The sequence below is a fragment of the Triturus cristatus genome, chromosome 1_2, assembly GCF_964204655.1.
Source record: "Triturus cristatus chromosome 1_2, aTriCri1.1, whole genome shotgun sequence".
Lineage (NCBI taxonomy): Eukaryota > Metazoa > Chordata > Amphibia > Caudata > Salamandridae > Triturus > Triturus cristatus.
This window is the reverse complement of record NC_140580.1, coordinates 1,180,077,684-1,180,097,974: the sequence shown is the minus strand read 5'-3', so window position 1 is coordinate 1,180,097,974 and position 20,291 is coordinate 1,180,077,684. Positions and strand designations below refer to the sequence as shown.

General features: G+C 51.3%; 1 protein-coding gene across 6 annotated transcripts in view; it reads left to right on the top strand.

The window, feature by feature from the left end:
• SPTAN1 (spectrin alpha, non-erythrocytic 1) overlaps positions 1-20,291 on the top strand; it is a 724,155-nt gene that overhangs the window by 354,681 nt on the left and 349,183 nt on the right. For all 6 annotated transcript variants that reach the window (XM_085614072.1, XM_085614071.1, XM_085614070.1 and 3 more), the window contains 5 exons: positions 2,599-2,698; positions 2,833-3,030; positions 3,121-3,267; positions 3,506-3,609; positions 4,136-4,298. In XM_085614072.1, coding sequence (XP_085470198.1) covers positions 2,599-2,698; positions 2,833-3,030; positions 3,121-3,267; positions 3,506-3,609; positions 4,136-4,298 — 712 coding nt within the window. The remainder of the gene's footprint in view (positions 1-2,598; positions 2,699-2,832; positions 3,031-3,120; positions 3,268-3,505; positions 3,610-4,135; positions 4,299-20,291) is intronic.

Sequence of the window (20,291 nt, the reverse complement as noted above, 5' to 3'; positions counted from 1 at the left end):
CTGGTAATGCAGTGGCCCCTGTGCCCTAGCTGCCCCAAGAATGGCGTCTGTCTCGAAAGTTGAGGACCCTCAAGATTATGGGTCGGGCAAGGGCCCCAGGCGGAGGCTTGGGCGCCAGGGATAGGTGAGCCCGTTCAATCAGCAAACCATGGTGACAAGGTGTCCTTGGGCATCCAGGAGCGCACCCAGGTCTCCACAAACGTGTCGGCGCGGCCCTGCTCCACTCCCTCGGGAAACCCCAGGAGGCGCAGGTTATTCCTCCTTGATCTATTTTCAGCGTCCTCGGCCCTACGGTGGAGGTCCGAGGTCTGGGGCTGGCGGCGGGCTACCTGGGTCTTAAGCTGGGTGATGTATTCCTCCGCCGTAGAGATCCGGGATTCCGCCTCCGTGATGCGCGCTGTGGTGTTGCGCAGGTCTTGGCGAAGAGTGTAACCTTTCCCGCCTCACTTCGCCGATCTTAGATTCTACTGAGGCGCTTATCGCCTGGAGGATGGTGGAGAGATCTCCCCTGGACGCGGCGGGTGTGCCAGACGGCCCGCCCCCCCCGGGTCCCGGTCCGACGTGGTAAATTGGTCTATCTTCTTTTGGGTTAGAGGGACCGGATTCTGGACGGGGCGGCTTCTGCCCATCTCGGGGCGGGCAATGGATCCGCCGGGGAGCGAGCGCGGGAGGGGGGGGGGGGTGCCCGGACACCTAGGCCGTCAAAGCTCGGGTCCAGGCATCCAAGTCCAACCCCCTCGGGTCCCCGGCGGAGACGGAAGTGAATCGTGTATCGAAACCACACGCGGGGCCAGGCAGGGCTCCTCCGCGAAGGGCACCCCTCACAACTACTTTGGCTGGACCCAGGCCTCCGCAGCGGAAGCAGCAGCAAACAGGTGGCAGGGTCACGGTCAGTACTGAACACCCGGCGCATCCCCAGGGGATAGATATCCCTGGGGCCGGTGGCCCAGCAGCAAGGGGAGGCCTCCGCGGCGCTCCAGTACAATAGCGCTGGATAAAGTGCTCAGTTAGGTGTAGGAAGGGCGCCAGTCCAAGGCAATGCGGTCCTAGGCCAGTGGGGTCGCCCCGGAAGGGAGGGGGGGGGGGGCGGAGCGCCGGTGTCCCTGCTCTGCCTGCCACCCGACGCGGTGGCCGATCCCCACCCCCCAGTACGTCAGCCACTTGGGCCACCACCCTGGCAGGCGGCCCCAGGGAGGCCAGCCGCCCTCTACCAGGCCGAGCGGTCGAAGGCGGCGTGATAAAGCCAGGAGTTCGCCCAGCAGGACCCACCACCACACCACCGGAGGCACCCCCAAGGGGAAGTGGGCCGAAGCACAACCTTGTCACCCCAGCCGCCACCCGACTTAGTGGCCAGTCCCCCCCCCACTCACCGTCTGTGCAGGCCCGAAGACTGTCTCTGTCTTGGTGATCACGCAGCAGCCGCCCGATCCCTCTGGGGGAGGACACAGCAGCCCAGAAACTGAGCTGCGTCCCAGTCGGGCTGCAAGGGGTGAAGGGTGACTCGTTCCCTCTCACTGCAGCGGCTCCAGCAACCCCAGTCCTGAAGGTCGCAGCGCCGTCCAGCACAACGGGGGCACCGACACAGATCCCAAAGGACGGCCCCCACGGGCCCCGCCAGGCAGCCGGATCAGCAGCAGGTCCGAGTGGGGGTGTGAAACAGAAGCGCCGCTGTCCGATGGTGACAGCCGAGGCGCGGCGGGCACTAACAGGTCACAGCACCGCTCAGCCTAGCGCAGGCCCCCGCGGTCCCCTCACTCTACCCCAGCACCGGAGGATCTCGGAGGGTGGGGAGGGGGGGCACAGGGGATGACGTCCACTGAGAAGGCTCCGGTGGCAGTTGTTGCAGGCGCAGCCGCCGCAGGGGAGCACCTACCTAGGCGTGGGGGAACCACCAGGGCCGCCATTTTGAGGGCTGGGGCCGATGGAAGGAGAAAGACCGGTCTCAGCGAGGAGGAGTCCGATCCACTCGCGAGAGGGACCGGATCGAAGCAGTGTGGGGGAACAAGATCCGCTTCTGGAAACGGTAAGTTGCAGCTGAGGACGGGCGGATGCCAGGGGGATGACGGAGGGGGTCCAGAGCACTTAGTGTGTCCGCCATCTTGGCGCCTCAGGCCCCCCCAGCCCCCCCCATCATTTTATTTTTAAAGCAACACTCGCTGTGGTGCGGATTGTTTGCTGCTTTTTCTTTGGGACCATGTTCTTGTTCCTTACCCATCAGTAGCTTGGACCCTCTTCCATTGAGGGATTCAGTGTCTAAGTTTTTGTGAGTTTGTATTCCTGAAGCTCCACTGTTGCACAAGTTACTTTGTGCCACTGTGTGCGTCACTGTTGAAGATCACACATACACTTTCCAGGAAGGGGCATTTTGAAAATGTTCCTGCTTTTTCCTGGGGATTTAGCTATTGTATACTCCCTATGTTCTTTTCTTTTTCCCTTGTGCACATTGGCGTGCTGAAAGTGTTACTTATGAGCATTTGATGAGTTCCACCTGTACTTTAGCATGCTTGCAGAACTAGTGTCTCACTGTAATCACTCCTCGCGCTTGAGAAAGTTGTTTCTAATATTTTCTGTACACTGTTTCCCTTCTCCTCATGAAAGGGACCTCATGTCGTGGATTAATGGAATACGAGGGCTTGTGTCCTCCGATGAACTGGCCAAGGATGTGACGGGAGCCGAGGCTTTACTGGAAAGGCACCAGGTAGGGAGCGCAGTATCCTCGGAGGGCTGACCCACCAGCTGATGCAGGTCCAGACCCTACCGAACAGTTTATGGCTCCTCGGTTGGGTGTGCCTTTTGGGTTCCCTATCTACTAATGGTTTTGTTCTTTTTCAGGAACATCGCACTGAGATTGATGCCAGAGCTGGAACTTTCCAGGCCTTCGAGCAGTTCGGACAGCAGCTGCTGGCTCGTGGGCACTACGCCAGCCCCGAGATCAAGGAGAAGCTGGATGTGCTAGATCGCGAGAGAGCAAGCTTGGAGAAGGCTTGGGTCCAGCGCAGGATGATGCTGGACCAGTGCCTTGAGCTGCAGGTAGTGCCCTTGTGTGCTTCAGTTTTCCTTTCGTCTTGATACCCTTTACAAGACCTTCCATGACGACGAGTCTGTTTTTGTTTCATGAAGCTCTTTAACAGGGACTGTGAGCAGGCAGAGAATTGGATGGCGGCACGAGAAGCCTTCCTGAACAGCGAGGACAAAGGCGACTCCCTGGACAGTGTTGAGGCGCTCATCAAGAAGCATGAAGACTTTGATAAAGCCATCAATGTCCAGGTAGGACCTGAGGGATCCTTGTATCGGTTAAGATTGTAGGATGCTCGGATTGGTGTACAAGAGTTGGGCTTATTTAAATCTCTTCTAAATACACGTGGTTGAGTTTCTTTTCAGTCCCTGTAAAAACTGCTTGGTGCTTGTTGGCTGGAGGGCCAGGACTGAATTCGACAGAAGATAATTTCGGAAATGAAAGGAGATGTTGGATAAAACTAACTGGAGATTTGTCTCTCTCAAACAGGAAGAGAAGATCGCTGCCCTTCAGTCTTTTGCTGATCAGCTGATTTCTGCCGACCACTACGCAAAAGGAGACATTTCTGGCAGGTGCAATGAGGTCTTGGATCGGTAAGTGTTTGTGGCTCTGCTTGGAGTCGCGTGCTGCAGAGGCTGCATTTATTTCCGTAAGCGTACCTTGCATGTTTATCCTGGGAGCTTGACATTTTTAATAGCAAGAGTTTTCTGAAAATTGTATCCTCCTTTTCCACAGTGAAACATTGTCCTCTTTGAGAGCGCCTGCCCCATCTCTCATGTCACAAAGGTGGAGTGTAGCAACACTCCCTCATGCTCTTTTCTTGTTCCCCTCCAGATTAGTTTTGGCTCATGCTTCCTCAGCCAAGTATCTCACTATACGTCATACCTGTTTGCCCCCAAGTAGGCCTACAAGAAGAGTGTAACCGTTCCCGCCCCACTACACTTTGTTCATGATCTTGAGTCATCCACGCCCAGCACCCCATAATTGCCTTAAGGTCTCCCCTATTCCAGCATAGTCTGCTCCACTGCTTTCTTGGTTGGTTCATGCAATTAAGGTGATAACGCATATAAATGTAAGTGCATCTCGAGTCCGGTCCTATGTTGGCTTGCTGGCCTGCAGGTGGCGCCGTCTGAAAGCGCAGATGATTGAGAAGCGGTCCAAGTTGGGCGAGTCACAGACCCTGCAGCAGTTCAGCCGTGATGTGGACGAGATCGAGGCCTGGATAAGTGAGAAGCTGCAGACCGCCAGTGATGAATCCTACAAAGACCCCACAAATATCCAAGTAGGTAGCCATTGGGTTGTGTTACTAAGGCTGGTATGTGTTGTGAACTAGAACCGCCCGTCATTCCCAGCTGTATCTCCCACAGAATAGTAAAAGACACCTAAATGTTCTTCTCCAAGAGAGCTCTTGTCACCATTACTGCCTGGCCATACTTCAACTGGCCAGCAGAAGGCATGCCTGTAGTCTAGGCGCATGTGCCTTCTGCCCCAGAATTTACCTTTTAGAATGACTGGAGGGCGTCTAGTCAGGGAGCTTACTTGGTAGCTCCTGGACCCATGTCATGTACTACATGTGAAATTGATCTTATTCGGCATCATCCTGTTGTCTTGTGCGAGTACCAGATGGTAGTGTTCAGTTCATGAACCTGCCATTCTGTGTTGAGGTGGAAATCTTTCCAAATCTGTGTCTGCTGGGGGTACGCTTTATGTATACATTAAAGCATCTGCTTGATGGTTACAGTCTGCTAGTGTGGAAATGCCTACATTCAGTGCTTGAGAACATTCTGTGTGTGCATTTATACACTCTGCCTTGTCCGTCAACCTCCAGTACAGCTGTGCCAAAGCTCTGGGGTCCTGCAGGCTGGTTGTGCACACAGTGTTTAGTGTCTGGGTGCACAGCTCATTCCTTAGGAAATTGGGTGCTTTAGGTGTACCATCCAGTACAGATGTTTATCCCCTGGAGCTTGCGTTTTGAGCTGTGCTCTGCCTGAAGAGATGTACTTACCCACATGCCTCAGTGTGCTCTTCCATTTGCTTTGCTCTTTGAATTAGCAGCATTTCTGAACACCGGTGTAGGAAAGTGCCCCTTTTTGCATGGTTAGCCCACACTTTATGCCTGACATCTGATGCAACCTGACTTTGTGTCCTGAGTCCCTGCCAATCAGGTTCCCAGAGCCTGTGTTCTTTCCCAAGACTGTACCTTTGTACCCACGATTGGCACCTCCCTGGCCACAGGTAAGCCCCTTGGAAAAGGTACCATGGGCACTGTGACCAGGGAAGGCATCTAAGGGTTGCAGCACCTATTTTGCCACCCTTAGAGGCCCTGCACCTTAACCCACAAACACTGCCACTGCAGGCTGCGTGTTTTGGTGCAGAAAAAAGTGAAGTCATCATGGCACACAGCCATGTGTGCCATGCCGACAACACACTGGCATAGGCCAGCCACTCCTCTAGCTGGGTGCACTATACCAGTGGTGAGGGTACAGGTGCATGAGCCCTGTACCCCTAAAGTGTCCAAGCCAATTCTTAGACATTGTAAGTGCTGTAAAGCCATACAGAGTATATGGTCTGGGAGTTGGTATCTATGAACTTCACAGCTCAATAATGGTTTTACTAAAAATTAGGAAGTTTGGTTACAAACTGTTCGAGGCATATGAGCTGTAGATCATATACTTGTGCATAGATCGCCATCTGGTGTTGGGCTCGGATGTTTGCACTTTGTGTTTTTGTCTTGAAGTCTTTGTAGTCACGAGATAGGTGACTCCTCTTTAGGGTGATGGTGTGCATGGGTATCGACTCGATCTCCAGATTGTTTTTTTCCGCCATCTGGTTCGGATGCGATTTGCTGCGCTACGGGTCTGTGTCATTCTCGAACCCCCTTCGAAGCGCAGTCCCTCACCACTCCAGGGTATTGTCTCGATCGCATTTCCCTTTCGACGCGCATCTTCAAAAAATATATAATCATTGGCCTATATCTTCGATGTGGGCTGTTGGGCCTGTCCGCGCCGACCACGCCAGCAGTCAATGGAAAGGACTCCTTTTAAAAAAATGCACCGGGTGTGGTTCTAAGTTCCCACACACGGACCTACACCAGGTTTGTAATATCTGCCTCTCCCCAGAGCAAGAGGACAAAAACTGCCAGGCCTGTGCATCTTTCAGGTCAAAGAAAACCATCTGTGGCCGTCTGGCTGGACGTCCCGAAATGTCCCATGGAAGCAGCTCGATTCCGGACATCTTCGGAGCAGATCCCAATATCCAGCCAGAACAAGAAGCTGATGAAGGAGAGATCTCCGTCTCCGAAGCCGACTCTCCGTCGCTGACGACTCTGACATCGAAGACGAGACAGTCTGTGAGAAAGTGCCCTCCTTCTTGCATGGTATGCCCCCACTTTTTGCTGAATTGCTGATGTTCTTTCACTGAGTGTGTCCTGGGCTCCTGCCAATCGGGAACCCAGGGCCTGTGTTCCTTCCCTAAACCTGCATTGAAGCCTAAACCCAATTGGCATCTCTGGCCACATGTCAGCCCCTGGTAAATGGTACCACAGGTACCCAGGACACTGTGACCAGAGAAGGCCTCTAAGGGCTGCAGCACTTATTGTGCCACCCTTAGAGGCCCTGTACCCTGACACAAACACACTGCCCTTGCAGGCTGAGTGTCTGGGTAACAACAAAACAGTCGACATGGCACACATCCCTGTGTGCCATGCCCACAAACCACTGCCCTGGCAAACATCAGTCACACCTCTAGCTGGGTGCCCTATGCCAGTGGTTAGGGTACAGGTGCATGAGCCCTGTACCCCTACAGTGCCCAAGTCCATTCCCGGACCCTGTAAGTGCAGTGCTGCCATTACGAGTATATGGTGCTGGTATTTTGTCATTACGAACTCCACAGCACCATGATGGCTACACTGAAGACTGGGGAGTTTGGTATCAAACTTCTCAGCACATTAAATCCCACACTGACATCAGTGTGGGTTTAATGTAAAATGCACAACAGAGGGAATCTTAAAGATGCCCCCTGAAATTCGACGAACTTCTAGTGACCTGACTGAGTGGCTGCGTAGGCTGCCACCACCAGACATGTTTCTGGACCCCTGGGTCGAGAGCCTGCTGCTCTCAGGGGACCTGAAACAATGCACATCCTGGGACGAGGTGCCAACGCTCCCCCCCCCAGGATGGACAGGGGTCACGAAGGAGAAGCTTCAAAGGCATGCCGCCTTTGTGAGCCTCTCCAGACCATTTGCTGCTTTCAGCAACTGGTCCCCACTGGTTCTGCCCACAACTTTGGGCGGGAAAAATGGCGGGAAAAACAAGTGAGGAAGGAAGGTGTGCCCACCTCTGCCAACTCCACCCCTCAGGTGGGGGAGGCGAGGTGAAGCACAACCTTGAATCCCTGCCATCTTGAGGATGGGGGACCCAGCCAACCAGGGACCGGCTCCTGCCCCCCTCCCTCAGGAGAGTGGCAGAATAGGGGATGTATCCACCCCAGGGAAGGGACCCATTGGTCCCTGCCCTTTACCTACCTGTAACACCCCTAAATTTTGTATTTAGGGGCACCCTGAACCTTGCTTCCTCAGATTATAAACCACAAGAAAAGAAGATAAGAAGGACCAAAGAGCCATGCAGAGCTAACGATGCCCACTGACTTGGCCCCAGCCCTACAGGCCTGTCTCCCCTCGAACCTGCTTTTTGCGAAATCCCGGCGTGTCCTGCAGCCAGCAACCTCAAGAACCCCGGAGGACCAGCCTGCCTTCACTTCCAGGACTCTTATCTCCCGAGAACACCGGACGTGTTTAAACTGCAGCTTATGGTGCCAGCCAGAGACCTCGAATCCAGCACACACTGCACCCGCCGACCCCGGCCCGAGCTCGATTGAACCAACACCACAAGGAGGTCCCCCTCCCCCGGTGATCCTGGCCCGAGATCCGGCGACCCCTGACCTGCCTCAAGCCTCCTGACGACGCCTGCAGCCTCAATCCAGAGGACCCCTCCTACCGCGAACCGAGCGGGTAAGAAAATCTGACGTCAAAAGGTACCCCTGCACCCGACGCCCCACGGCCTTGTGTGCCCAAACCAACGGTGCCTAACCAACCCTCAACATTCCAACTTACCCCTCGAAGTGGTGGTCACTCCTGGAAGCTCCTCGTCCCCGAGCCTGCAGTGTTTCTCTGTCCCAGAGAATCTCCGTTGAAATCAACAGGGCATCCGACCTCAAAACAGCACCCTGCACCCGGCCGCCCTAGTGCCGCCGAGGGTGCCCCTTTGGTGCTAACTTGGTCCCCAGCTTGCCCTGAGCTTAACCCTAGGAGCTTTTCTCCCACAACCCCGTGGCCTGCTTAAAAGCAGCCACCAACCGGAGTCCCCTTTCCTCCATAGGATAACATTGGGCCTCAACGCTCTGCACCTGGCTGCCCGAGTGCCGCTGAGGGTGCAACAGTGCATCACTGACCCTGGGAGACCCCTGAGTCTAACCCCAGGACCCTAACTTTAAAGACCAATTACCTACCTGGAAACCGGTAACCTCTTTTTCCTCATAAAATAACATTGACACTTTTTCTCCCAAAAAGTTTCTAATTGTCGACGTTTGAAAACTGAGAATATTCCTTAAAAATCACCTGATTAACCTAAATGCTTTTTCTCAACTGTTTTCAGGAAATGTTACAGTGCTGAATCTAGGTATCCAGCACTGAGTAAGAAAAGTATCGTTAAAGCAACTTTCTATGTGAAAAAGTTTTTAAGTGTCAACTTTTAAAAATCGTACCTCTAACTAAAATGCATTTACTCAACTGTTTTCAGGAAATGCCCCAGTGCTGAGTCTAGGATCTAGCACTGTGTTAGTAAAAGTAATCCGAAAAGTAATTAACTGCATTTTTACTGAAAAAGCCTATTGATTCCTATGTACTGAGTCTACTAAAATTGTGCATTGCATTGCAACCCCTGTAAACTCGAATTGGTACAAAGTCCTACTATCTTTTGAAAGTATTCAACAACAGCATCATGTAGCTGAAAAGTATTACATGCTTACTTGTGCCAGACTTGCTTAGTTCTAGAAATAAAACAGTATATTTTGTATACAAAACGATTGACCTAGAGTTCAGTTCTTGAGTATATTGAATTCATTTGCTGACTGAGTGTGTACATCAAATGCTTAACACTGTCCTTACTGCTCGACCAAGCTACCACTTTAGAGAGTAAGGTTATATCTAACTTTAGCCTCTGCCAAACCTCTGGAGACCCTTGGACTGTATACACACTGTACCTCACTTTGGTGGAGTGTATATATAGAGCCAGTTTCTTACACAGTCACCCCAGCTCAGCGGTCCGTGAGTACCGAGGCCCCTCTCCTAACCAACCCCAAACAAAAGTCTCCGGTAACACCTTCGCCCTTGGGCTCAGGTCGACACCGGCAACACATTTCAGAAGCCCCGCCCTCGGGCCCGGCTATGAAACCGAAAAAAGAGTTCCGGCTCTGGCTCAAGCCAACCCCATTCCAGTGCCGACAAGTCACCTCCGTCATCGAACACCAAAACTAAAGATGTGCCACACCCTTCTTCGTCAGCACCGAAAACAGCCTAGACACCGAAGCCCTCGACGTCAAAACAAGCAAAGGACAAGCAATCGGAGCTGAAACAGGTTAAACAAAAACCTTTGGAGACGGAAAAGGTCTCGGAGCCACAAACTCTTACACCGAAAGCTAGAGAGTCCAAGACCCTGCAGAAAGCTAAAGAGACAAAGTCAAAAGAACATTCTGACCCCAAGTCTTCGGCACCTGAAAAAGGTTATGGTACCTAAACAGTCTGTACCAGATTTTTCAGATCCAAAGTAAAAAACACTACACATTGAACCAGAAACGATAAGGTTGTCGCCAAGCCTCCTAAAAAGAGGAAACTGGACACTTCAGAAGACTCTGAAATCCCCATTAAACGGAAGGAAATGGTCAATACTTCTCCAGCTGATCCTAATTTGTTAATTTCTCCAGCACACTCTCCACAACGTACATTTTCACCTCAACCACAGGATGATGAGGATTATACTGATGAAGGTGGGGATGGAAATCCAGATACGTATGATGACGCACACACCATCCCACACGATACAGATCCTTGGGATGATTACAGTGCAGATCCCGATCCACACAATGACCCGGACCTCTATCCCTGTAGGCCATCACCACCAGATGACAATATTGGGTTTGCACAACTAATTAATGGGGCTGCTCAATACCACGGGGTACAATTAAGCTGATCCCTTAGAGGAAGACTTTTTATTGGAAACATTTGCACCCTCACAAAAGTCCACACACCCTGCCAATGCTAAAATGCATGCTAAAACATGCAGCAGAAGTGTTTAAAGACCCCATCAGTCAGGATCCTAACACCAGGGTGGATAAAAAATGTAAGGCCGCTCCCAATGACCCAGTGTACATCAAAGGTCAGGTCCCTTTAGATTCTCTTGTGGTGTCTCATGCACGCAAGAGGGCTAATTCACAAAGCACAGGCGACGCCCCTCCTGATAAGGAATCAAAACTCATAGACTCATCCGGGAAACGTATCGCGTCACAGGCTGCAAATCATTGGCGGATTGCCAATGCCCAAGCTTTGTAGGCCAGATATGACAGCTCACTATGATGAGCTTGAAAAGCTTATGCAACATCTTCCTGACCAGTATAAAAACAAAGCTAATGACCTTATACAGGAGGGTAAATTAATAGCCAACACATCTATCAAATGTGCCCTCGATGTGGCTGATACGGCATCTTGTGCTATTAATACTAGCGTTTTGCTACGCAGGCACGCTTGGCTCTGAATCTCCGGAATCAAGCAGGAGGTGCAATCCACTATTCTTAATCCGCCTTTTGACCAAGAGCATCTTTTTGGGCCCACAGTCGATAAATCTTTAGAGAAGTTGAAAAAGGATACTGACACTGCCAAGTCAATGGGGGTCTTGCAATTACCTTCCCCTGGAGGTTCATTTCATCGCTTCTTTTACAGGGCTGGCTCCAAAACTACTGGCTCAGAACATCCCTCTTCATCATATAAAAGTCCCAATTAAACTACCTCCTCCAGAGGATATTTTCGAGGAGGGTACAGAGGTAACAACGGTAAGGGAAGAGGTCGCGGTAACAATACCCGCAACTCCCCTACCACCCAACAGTGACTTCCCTTCACTTTCCCCCGATCATCCCACTCCTGTGGGGACGTCTCTCACAGTTCCTACCTGTCTGGAATTCCATCACAACAGGCAAGTGGGTAAAACAAATTATCCAGTATGGTTATTGCCTGAAACTCACCTCCACTCCCCCAAATATCCCTTCCAAACAACGTCCAATATCCTCTATTACAAAAACATGCAATAGAACAAGTCCCCTTGCCGCATCAAGGCACAAGGGTTTACTCCCTCTATTTTCTAATTGAAAAAAAGGACGGCTCTCAGGCCAATACTGGACCTCAGACTGTTAAACCTCTACATTCAGTCAGACCGCTTCCACATGGTCACTCTCCAACAGGTGCTCCCACTGCTTCAACAGGGCAACTTTCTCTCCACTCTGGATTTAAAGGATGCCTACTTTCATACTCCAATTCACCCCGCTCATAGGAAATCTCAGGTTTGTGGTAGACGGTCAACACTACCAATTCAAAGTCCTCCCGTTCAGGGTGACTACAGCACCCAGAGTCGTCAAGTGCCTCGCAGTAGTGGCGGCTCACTCACGAAGACCACATATTCACGTCTTCCCTTATCTGGATGACTGGCTCATAAAAGCAAAGTCACACAGCAGCTGTGTGCAACACACAAAACAATCCAAAACAATCCAGTTGCTTCACGACTTGGGATTTACGGTGAATCCCACCCCAACCATCCAGCACACAACACTTTCTAGGAGCGACAATAAACACCTCAATAGCTCTAGCATAACCCAACCCAGTCAGGATAAGCAACATGCAAGCTCTAATACCAAAATTTCAGCCTCAACACTCATTTCCAGCTCGAGTGTTCATGCTGCTAATTGGGATGATGGCCTCTTGCATTCTCATCATCCCTTATGCAAGACTCCAAATGCGTCCATTACAGAAATGTTTAGCACGTCAGTGGAACCAGGCTCAAGGTCAGTTAACAGATCTGGTGTTGGTGGACGGCCGCACTCGTCGCTCTCTGCAGTGGGTGGACCACAGAAAACGTTGCCAAAGGGCGGCCGTTCCTCGACCTTGTTCCACAGATAGTGCTAACAGACGTATCGCTCACTGGCTGGGGAGCTCATCTTCAAAACCATACCATTCAGGGGACCCCTTAGCAAAAATAATTCCGCATAAATTACCTGGAATTGTTGGCAATTTTCCTAGCGTTAAGATCCTTTCAACTCCATCTAATAGGCAAAGCTGTCCTGGTCCGTACAGACATGACAGCAATGTACTACATACAGAAACTGGGGAACACACTCTTTGCAGCTTTCACACCTAGCTCAAAGCATATGGAGATGGGCCATTTCGCGAAACCTGTATCTCCTTGCGGAACACCTCCCAGGAGTACACAATCAAATTGCAGATCTGCTCTGTCGTCAAAGACCGCAGATCCACAAATGGGAACTTCATCCTCCAGTTCTTCTTCCTTTCTTTCACATGTGGGGCCACCCGGAAATAGATCTGTTCGCCACACACAAACGCAAAATGCCCAACCTTCGCGTCCAGGTAAACACACCCATTGTCCAAAAGCAATGCGCTATGGATCAACTGGTCAGGCAAATTTGCGTACTCTTTTCCGCCTCTCCCACTCATTCCGTTAGTGGTTCGGAAACTCAAACATTCCCTCACCATTATCCTGGTTGCTCCAACATGGGCCCGACAACCATGGTTCACAACCCTCTTGGAATTATCAGTAGTTCCGCATCAAAAGCTACACCTCTCACCCAAGCTTCTTACTCAGAACCATGGAGAGTAAAGGCATCCAGATCCCAGTCAACTCAACCTTGCGATCTGGCGCCTGAAATCTTAGAGTTCGGTTACCTCAATCTCCCGCCAGACTGCATGAACATCATTAAAGAGGCTAGACGTCCTACCACCAGAGCATGCTATGCAGCAAAGTGGAAATGATTTGTGATCTACTGTACAAACAACAAAATCAATCCACTAGATTCTTCTATTCAGAACATTATCTGTTCTCTTGCACCTACAACCATGTAACCTAGCATATACATCTATAAGACAACATCTCACTCCAAAATAGACAACACTTGTCTTTATTTCGAGATACCCGCTATCAAAGCATTTATGGAAGGACTTAAAAGAATAATGCCACCCAGAGTTCCACCCCCTCCAATGTGGAATCTGAATATTGTCCTTACCAGACTCATGGGTCCCCCATTTGAACCTCTGCACAAATGCAAATTACAGTTCCTCACTTGGAAAGTAGCCTTCCTAGTCGCTATCACATCTTAGAAGAGTTAGTGAACTCCAGGCATTAACCATACAAGAACCATTTTTGCAAATCCATCATAACAAAGTGGTTCTTCGAATTAACCCTAAATTTTTACCTAAAGTAGTTTCTGCCTTCCACTTTAACCAGTCTGTTGAACTCCCAGTTTTTTTTCCCTCAACCCTACTCAGTGGGAGAACGAGCTCTTCACATGCTAGACGTTAAAAGAGCAATACTCAACTACATTCAAAGAACAAAATAGTTTAAAAAGACTAAACAACTCTTTGTGGCTCTCCCCACCTCATAAGGGCACTCCCATTTCAAAAGCCGGGATTGCAAGGTGGATTGTTAAATGCATCCAAATATGCAATCTTAAAGCCAAACGCACATTAACCATTCCCCCTAGAGTTCATTCCACAGGTAAACTAGGGGCTTCTATGGCATTCTTAGGGAACATTCCCCTAGATGACATCTGCAAAGCAGCAACTTGGTCTACACCGCACACTTTCACAATACCCTAATGTGTAGATGCGCAAGCAAAACAAGCAGCTAGTGTGGGCCAGGCTGTATTAAGAACTTTTTCAAACCACTGCAACAGATACAGGTTAGCCACCGCTAAGGAGGTAGCTGCTGTGTAGTCTATGCACAAGTATACGATCTACAGCTCATATGCCTCGAACGGAAAATGCTACTTACCAGTATGCATCTTTCTCCAGTATTGGGGTGTCTTTCATAGATTCACATGCTTGAATATTCCCCGTCGTCGGAGTGGGAGTCCCACGGTAAATAAAATAGCAATATATATATAGTATCATATACATAAATAATCACATAAATAGGGCTATACAGGTGTAAAAAAACACCAATAATGTACCTATATGAAAACTCCATAGGGATACATGGAGAGAGAAAAAAGACATTTGCAGTCTATCACTGTCATTATGTAAGTCCGAACTCCGGCCAATCAGGCGCCAGCACCTCTCCAGAACCTTCTCCTCAGAGCTCCTCACCTCAGATTTTCTACCGCACGTCGTGTGACAGGGAGTCTCCCTGAGCTCTGCTCAGTTTTTCTAGTCAGTCAGAATGTCTTCAAGTAAGAGATCTTTGTTTAGACCTTGTTCTTCGTGTGGAAAGCTGCGTTTATTTTCTGAGGACCCACACAGTAAGTGTATTTACTGTTTGTACCCAGATCATGAAGTGGCAAAATGTAAGTTTTGTAGAACTTTTTCTACAAAGACTTTAAAAGACAGAGAAGGCTGTCTCTTAATATGGCTACAGAGACTCGAGGATAAAGAAGACCCAGTTTCAGACATGGAAAGTCTTCTTTCTGGCCGTTCTCAGACAGCCTCTAAGCGCAGTAGTGTGCAGGAGTTACCATCTCCATTCCTGAAGAAAAAGAAACTGTCTTTGACTCTGACAGCTGTCACATCTGCTGTCTCACCTACTGTTTTGTCGCCTTCGGGACATAGTTCTCAGGCTGTAGAGGCGTCTACTTCCCAGTCCTCAGGAAAAAGACTGGCCGCCTCGTCGACGATGCTGCCGACGACGAGATCTGCAGTATCAGGTTCGTCGACGGTGACTCTGACGACGACTTCAGCTGCCTCGTCGTCGACTAGTGTTCTGTCGACGCTATCCTCGTCGACGGTGACCATCAGCACTACAAGGGCGGTGACTTCTATTTTGCCCATTACATCGTCGTCGACTAAGAAGGTAAAGGTACCGTCGACGCTAACCGTGTCGTCGACGAAGACGTCGTCGGCCTCCACCCCGTCGACTAAGAAGAAGAAGATCCCGTCGACGGGATCGTCGACGGTGGCTTCGTCGACTAAAGCCTCGTCGACTAAAGCCTCTTCGGCGACGGCTCCGACGACGGCGGCTCCGTCGACGTCGAGGTTCGTTGACACAGATTCCGTCGATGACTGTTCCGTCGACCATCGTTCCTTTGATGACAGCTCCGTCGACAAGGCCTTCTCCGAAGACGTCCGCAGTGCATACCATGCACCAGTCGACGGCAGGTTCTTTCATAAAGATAAAGGTGAACAGGATATCATCTGCCCAAGGGTCAAGGAGGGAACAGCTACCTCACGCAACTTCAGCGTCGCTTTCATCATCCACTGGGTTTCCCTTGACACCATTACCAACTGGTGCTAGCCTCGATAGGCAGGAACAGAGTATTCCTGTAGAGGATGCGCAGCCTCCATCACCTTTATTTGCTACGGATTCTGATCAGGAGTCCGAGGGTTTACCGGAGTCTTTTGGAACGGCGCAAAGCCCATCCGACTTAATAATTAAGTGCCAGGATGACAGCAGTGAGGATGAAGATCCAGTTTACATGCAGCAGGTCCCTGCGAAGCATACAACGGCGACTCTTCCATTGTCGCTCATAACTAATCTCCAACGTATGTTGGACGACTATAACCATCGTTTTTCTCTATCTCCACAACGTTCTGAGGTGCCGGCAACTCCTGTGGTTCCGGCAACTATACCACCGATACCAAATGTAAATCCTTTACCTCTGCTACCGTCTGCACCACCAAGACAGGTTCCAGAGAGGTTGGTTTTTTTTTTTTTTTTTTTTTAATTTTCCAAAACCTTTATTCAGCATGAACAAGAAATACACAGCCCCATGCCTACAACCGACATGTGGCCGGCAGCGTGGTACAAGAAGGAGAGAGAAGAGTAAACACAGCGGTCTGCCTACAACCCTCCAGGGGCCGGCCGCGGCATAAGAAGCAAGATAAATAACGTGCCAGTGCGAGGAATCATCTCCCCCAAAAACTGTGACATGGAAATCGTCGACCCATATTAACGTGTTGTGGTGGTATAGAGGCACCTGTCCACTGCGACCCGCGAGAGTCTCAACTCCGATCCTCGGTTGCCGCGTGGCTAAGGGGCAGGAGCCGAGCCACCCTCGCCGGAGCGGTGTCTAGGAAGGTTAAGGGGAGAGCGGGAAGAAGGTCCACTATGTCTGTGGGTGTGATAACAGATATGCCTGCAGGGGACCCCAGATGTCAGCCGGCCGCGAAGCGGAAGGCAGGAGTTCAGCATAACGGAGTAAAGTATCCTGGCAGTGTACCATATCAGCGATCCAGTCCTTAAACCTGGGAGTTCTGCCCCGCCCCCACCTACAGGCTATCAGGCGTTTCGCCATGAGAAAGGCGATAGTGGCGAATCTACGGACAGGTTTTCGTATAGTACTGGTGTAGCCCAGGAGTGCCTGTAATGGAGAGGGTGTTAGTGAGACATCGATCATTTCGGAAAGGCCAGAAAAAACTTGTTGCCAATATTCGACAATCTCCCGGCAGCCCCACGCCAGGTGCAGGAAGTCTGCCCCCGGAGCGCGACAGCGCCAGCATAGATCATCTTCTCGAAGGCCTATCCTATGCATGTGTGCTGGAGTACAGTAGAGCCTATGTAAGAACCGGTAATGAATCACCCTAAACCTACTACTGGAGGAGATCTGTTCGGTTTGTAAACAACAGTAGCTCCAGAGGTCGTCATCTATGGGCAGTCCTAGGTCTTCCTCCCACTTTGTACGTGCCGTGCAGGGCGAGAAGTTTAGAGTGGTGCGTAGCGAATGGTATAGAGTAGAAACAGCATGAGCCGGAGTGGTAGCCTTAAGTAAGCGTTGTAGGGGTTCTAGCATGGGTGGCTCACAAGGAAAGTCCCCCGTCAGTGCACGAATACCACTACGAAGCCTGGTGTAGAGGAAAGTGTCCATGAAAGTGGGTGTAGAGTGAGTGAACATCTGAGATTGGGAGCGGAATTGTCCATCATGATAGAGGTCCCCCCATGTTGTGATGTGGAATTTGGCCATAAACTTTTTAAACAGTTGTTCCTGTAAAAGGGGCAATCGGGGATGGTATGCCAGAGGAAGCAGTGGAGAATAGATGAGCGGTGCGCCTGCCACCTTAGCAAGGTAGCGCCACGCTAGAATGGAGCTCGAGATCGTGGTGCGGTACGCTGTACGTGTCTCTGGTGTACTGAGTATCGCCCCCTCAAGTGGAATAGGCGCAGCCAGCCAGTGTTCTACAGCCGTCTGCGGCAGGAAGGGCGTGGGGCGAATCCAGTGATGAATGTAGTGGGCCTGTGCGCTGTGATAATACAGCTCGAAGTCCGGTAGGTCTAGCCCTCCGTGCACAAATGGACGAGTCAACACCTCCCAGCGAAGACGCGGCTTCCTCCCCCCCCAGACCAATCGAATGAGTTCAGACCTCAAAAGACGGAAGAAGGACTTGCCAGGGTAATATGGGATGTTCATGAACAAGTACAGGAGTTTTGGAAGAATAACCATTTTGATTAAGGAGGCGCGGCCCGCAAAGGAGAGGGGCAGTGTGATCCATCTAGACACATATGCCTGGATACACTCAAACGTGCGGCCATAGTTCATCCGCATTAGCTCTTCTCGGTCATGGGAGAGGAGTATGCCCAGGTAACGGACTTCCTCCATTTCCCACCGTAGAGGGTAGTCCAGAGGAAAGGGCTGGGCGGACGCAGTCAGTGGAAATATAGTGGACTTCCCCCAATTGATATGGACACCAGATAGCCCCGCAAAGCGAATAAACTCTCGGAGAACAGGGTTGAGGTTGGCAGCGGGGTCACGTATGTAGAGTGTGATGTCATCCGCGTAGAGGGAGATGAGGACCTCTCGCTGAAGACAGCGCAGAGCCTTGTCCCGGTGATGTTGGCGGAGCCGAGCCGCCAGAGGTTCCATCGCTATCGCGAACAGCAGCGGAGACAGTGGGCAACCCTGTCGGGTACCACGCGACACCGCAAAGGCGTCCGAAGTGCGCCCATTCAGCCCCACCCTAGCGACCGGTCGGTCATACAAAAGCTCGATCCAGCGCGTGAACCCCAACGGCATGCCCATATTGCGCAGGATACAGTGGAGATAGTCCCATTCCAGGGAGTCGAAGGCTTTGGTGGCGTCTAGAAAGACAGCCACCAAAGGCAAATCCGGAGCTACATTATGCATAATGGAGAAGAGCGTCCGGAGATTATTGGAGGTGGCCCTACCCGGGACGAAGCCCGCCTGGTCAGATAACACCAGGCCTCCCAGTAACAACTGCAGACGGTTAGCCAGTATTTTTGTCAGGATTTTTGCGTCACAGTTAATGAGCGAGAGCGGGCGATACGAGTCGCAGTATTGAGGCGGCTTCCCAGGTTTCAACAAGGAGGTAATCAGTGCCTCTTGCATTGACGGAGGAAGTGCGCCAGACTCATGAGCCTCCATGAACACCTCACGAAGCACTGGAGCAAGGATATCCATATACGCCTTGTAGAAGTCCATAGGTAGCCCGTCCAGGCCGGGGGCCTTTCCCGGAGCCATCTGTTTGATCGCATCTGTAACCTCCTCCAGGCCCACTGGCTCCGCCAGGAACTCCCGGTGACGGTCAGAGAGCCATCCCAGTGTGAGCTCCCGAAGGTAGTCGTCAATGTCCAGCGCACCGACCCTGGTTGTGGAGTATAATGTTGAGTAATGAGTAGTAAAGGCCGCCAGAATCGAGCGCGTGTCCCGCAAAGGGGTCCCCTCCTCCCCCTCCAGCTCCAGCACAAAGTTAGAGCCCCGTGGTGGTCGGATCGCTCCCGCTAAGGATTTACCGGGTCGTTCCCCCTCCCCGTACGTGCGAGCTTTGAAGTATTGGCCTCGGAATTTCACCTCCCGTTCGGCAGTGGACATGTAGTCCGATAGTGTTTCGCGGTACTTTGCCTGCGCATCCGCATTGGTGGTATAGTCCGGGCTATGTTCTAGAGTGTGGAGTGTAGTTTCTAAGTTGCGTAGTGTACCTCTCAAGGTCCGGAGTACCCCGGAGCTCTTTGAAATGCAGAAGCCCCGTATCGTTACCTTTAGCGCCTCCCAGAGAGTGGCCATCCGATCCACCGTCCCCGTGTTACGGGATAGGAAGTCTTCCAATTCTTGACCCAGTTCTATTCTAAACAGTTCGTCTAGTAAGATGGTGGGTTGTAGTCTCCAAGTCTGAGGTCTGCCCATGATGTCAGGTAGCCGGAACTCAGCCAAAACTGGAGAGTGATCAGAGTATGTGCGACTCAAATGTCGCACCCCCACCAAGGAGGGGGCTAGGGTCTGATCCACCATAATGTAATCTAGCCTGGCCCAAGTCGCATGTGCATGATTCCAGTGTGTGCCTTCCATAGAAGTCGGGTGTAAGTGTCGCCAGGTATCCACGATCCCATGGGTGTCGCATATGTCCCTCAGATATCTGTGTGTGGTAGTGTAGTGGTGCATGGAGGGGTTGGATCTATCCATCGCGGGGTTTAAGACAGCATTAAAATCTCCCCCCCATATAAGGTGGGTGGATCCCACCTCCCTGACCTTGTTCCAGAGGGCAATGAAACTACTCGGATTATCGCAGTTGGGGCCGTAAGAGCATGCAAGGGTGATTGTCTCGACCCCTATCCTACCCCATGTTATGCAGTAACGACCCTCGCGATCAGTGGCGGTGCCCATGGGAACGTAGGGAACTCCCCTCTTAATCAGGATAGTAACACCTCGTGCATATGACGAGTAAGGGGCATGAAGAGAATGTGTAGCCCATCTGGCAGCAAAGGTGGCATTGCGAAGAGGGTCCATGTGAGTCTCCTGAAGGAATACCACTTGAGCATGTAATCTGTCTAAGGCACCCAGGATTTGCCTGCGTTTCCTGGGATCCCCCAGGCCCCGAACATTCCAGGTGACAGCAGTGAGCAGGGCCTCCCCACCTAACTCAGTGCACGTGGTGCGGGTCATACGTGTCGAGAGAGGACTCATAGGTGAAGAAGTGCAACTGGCAGCAGGGCCGCAAGTGTAATGGCCGAAAAAGGGTGGCACAGTGTGCTATTTCCACAAATGTATGCAGAGCGTTCATGCT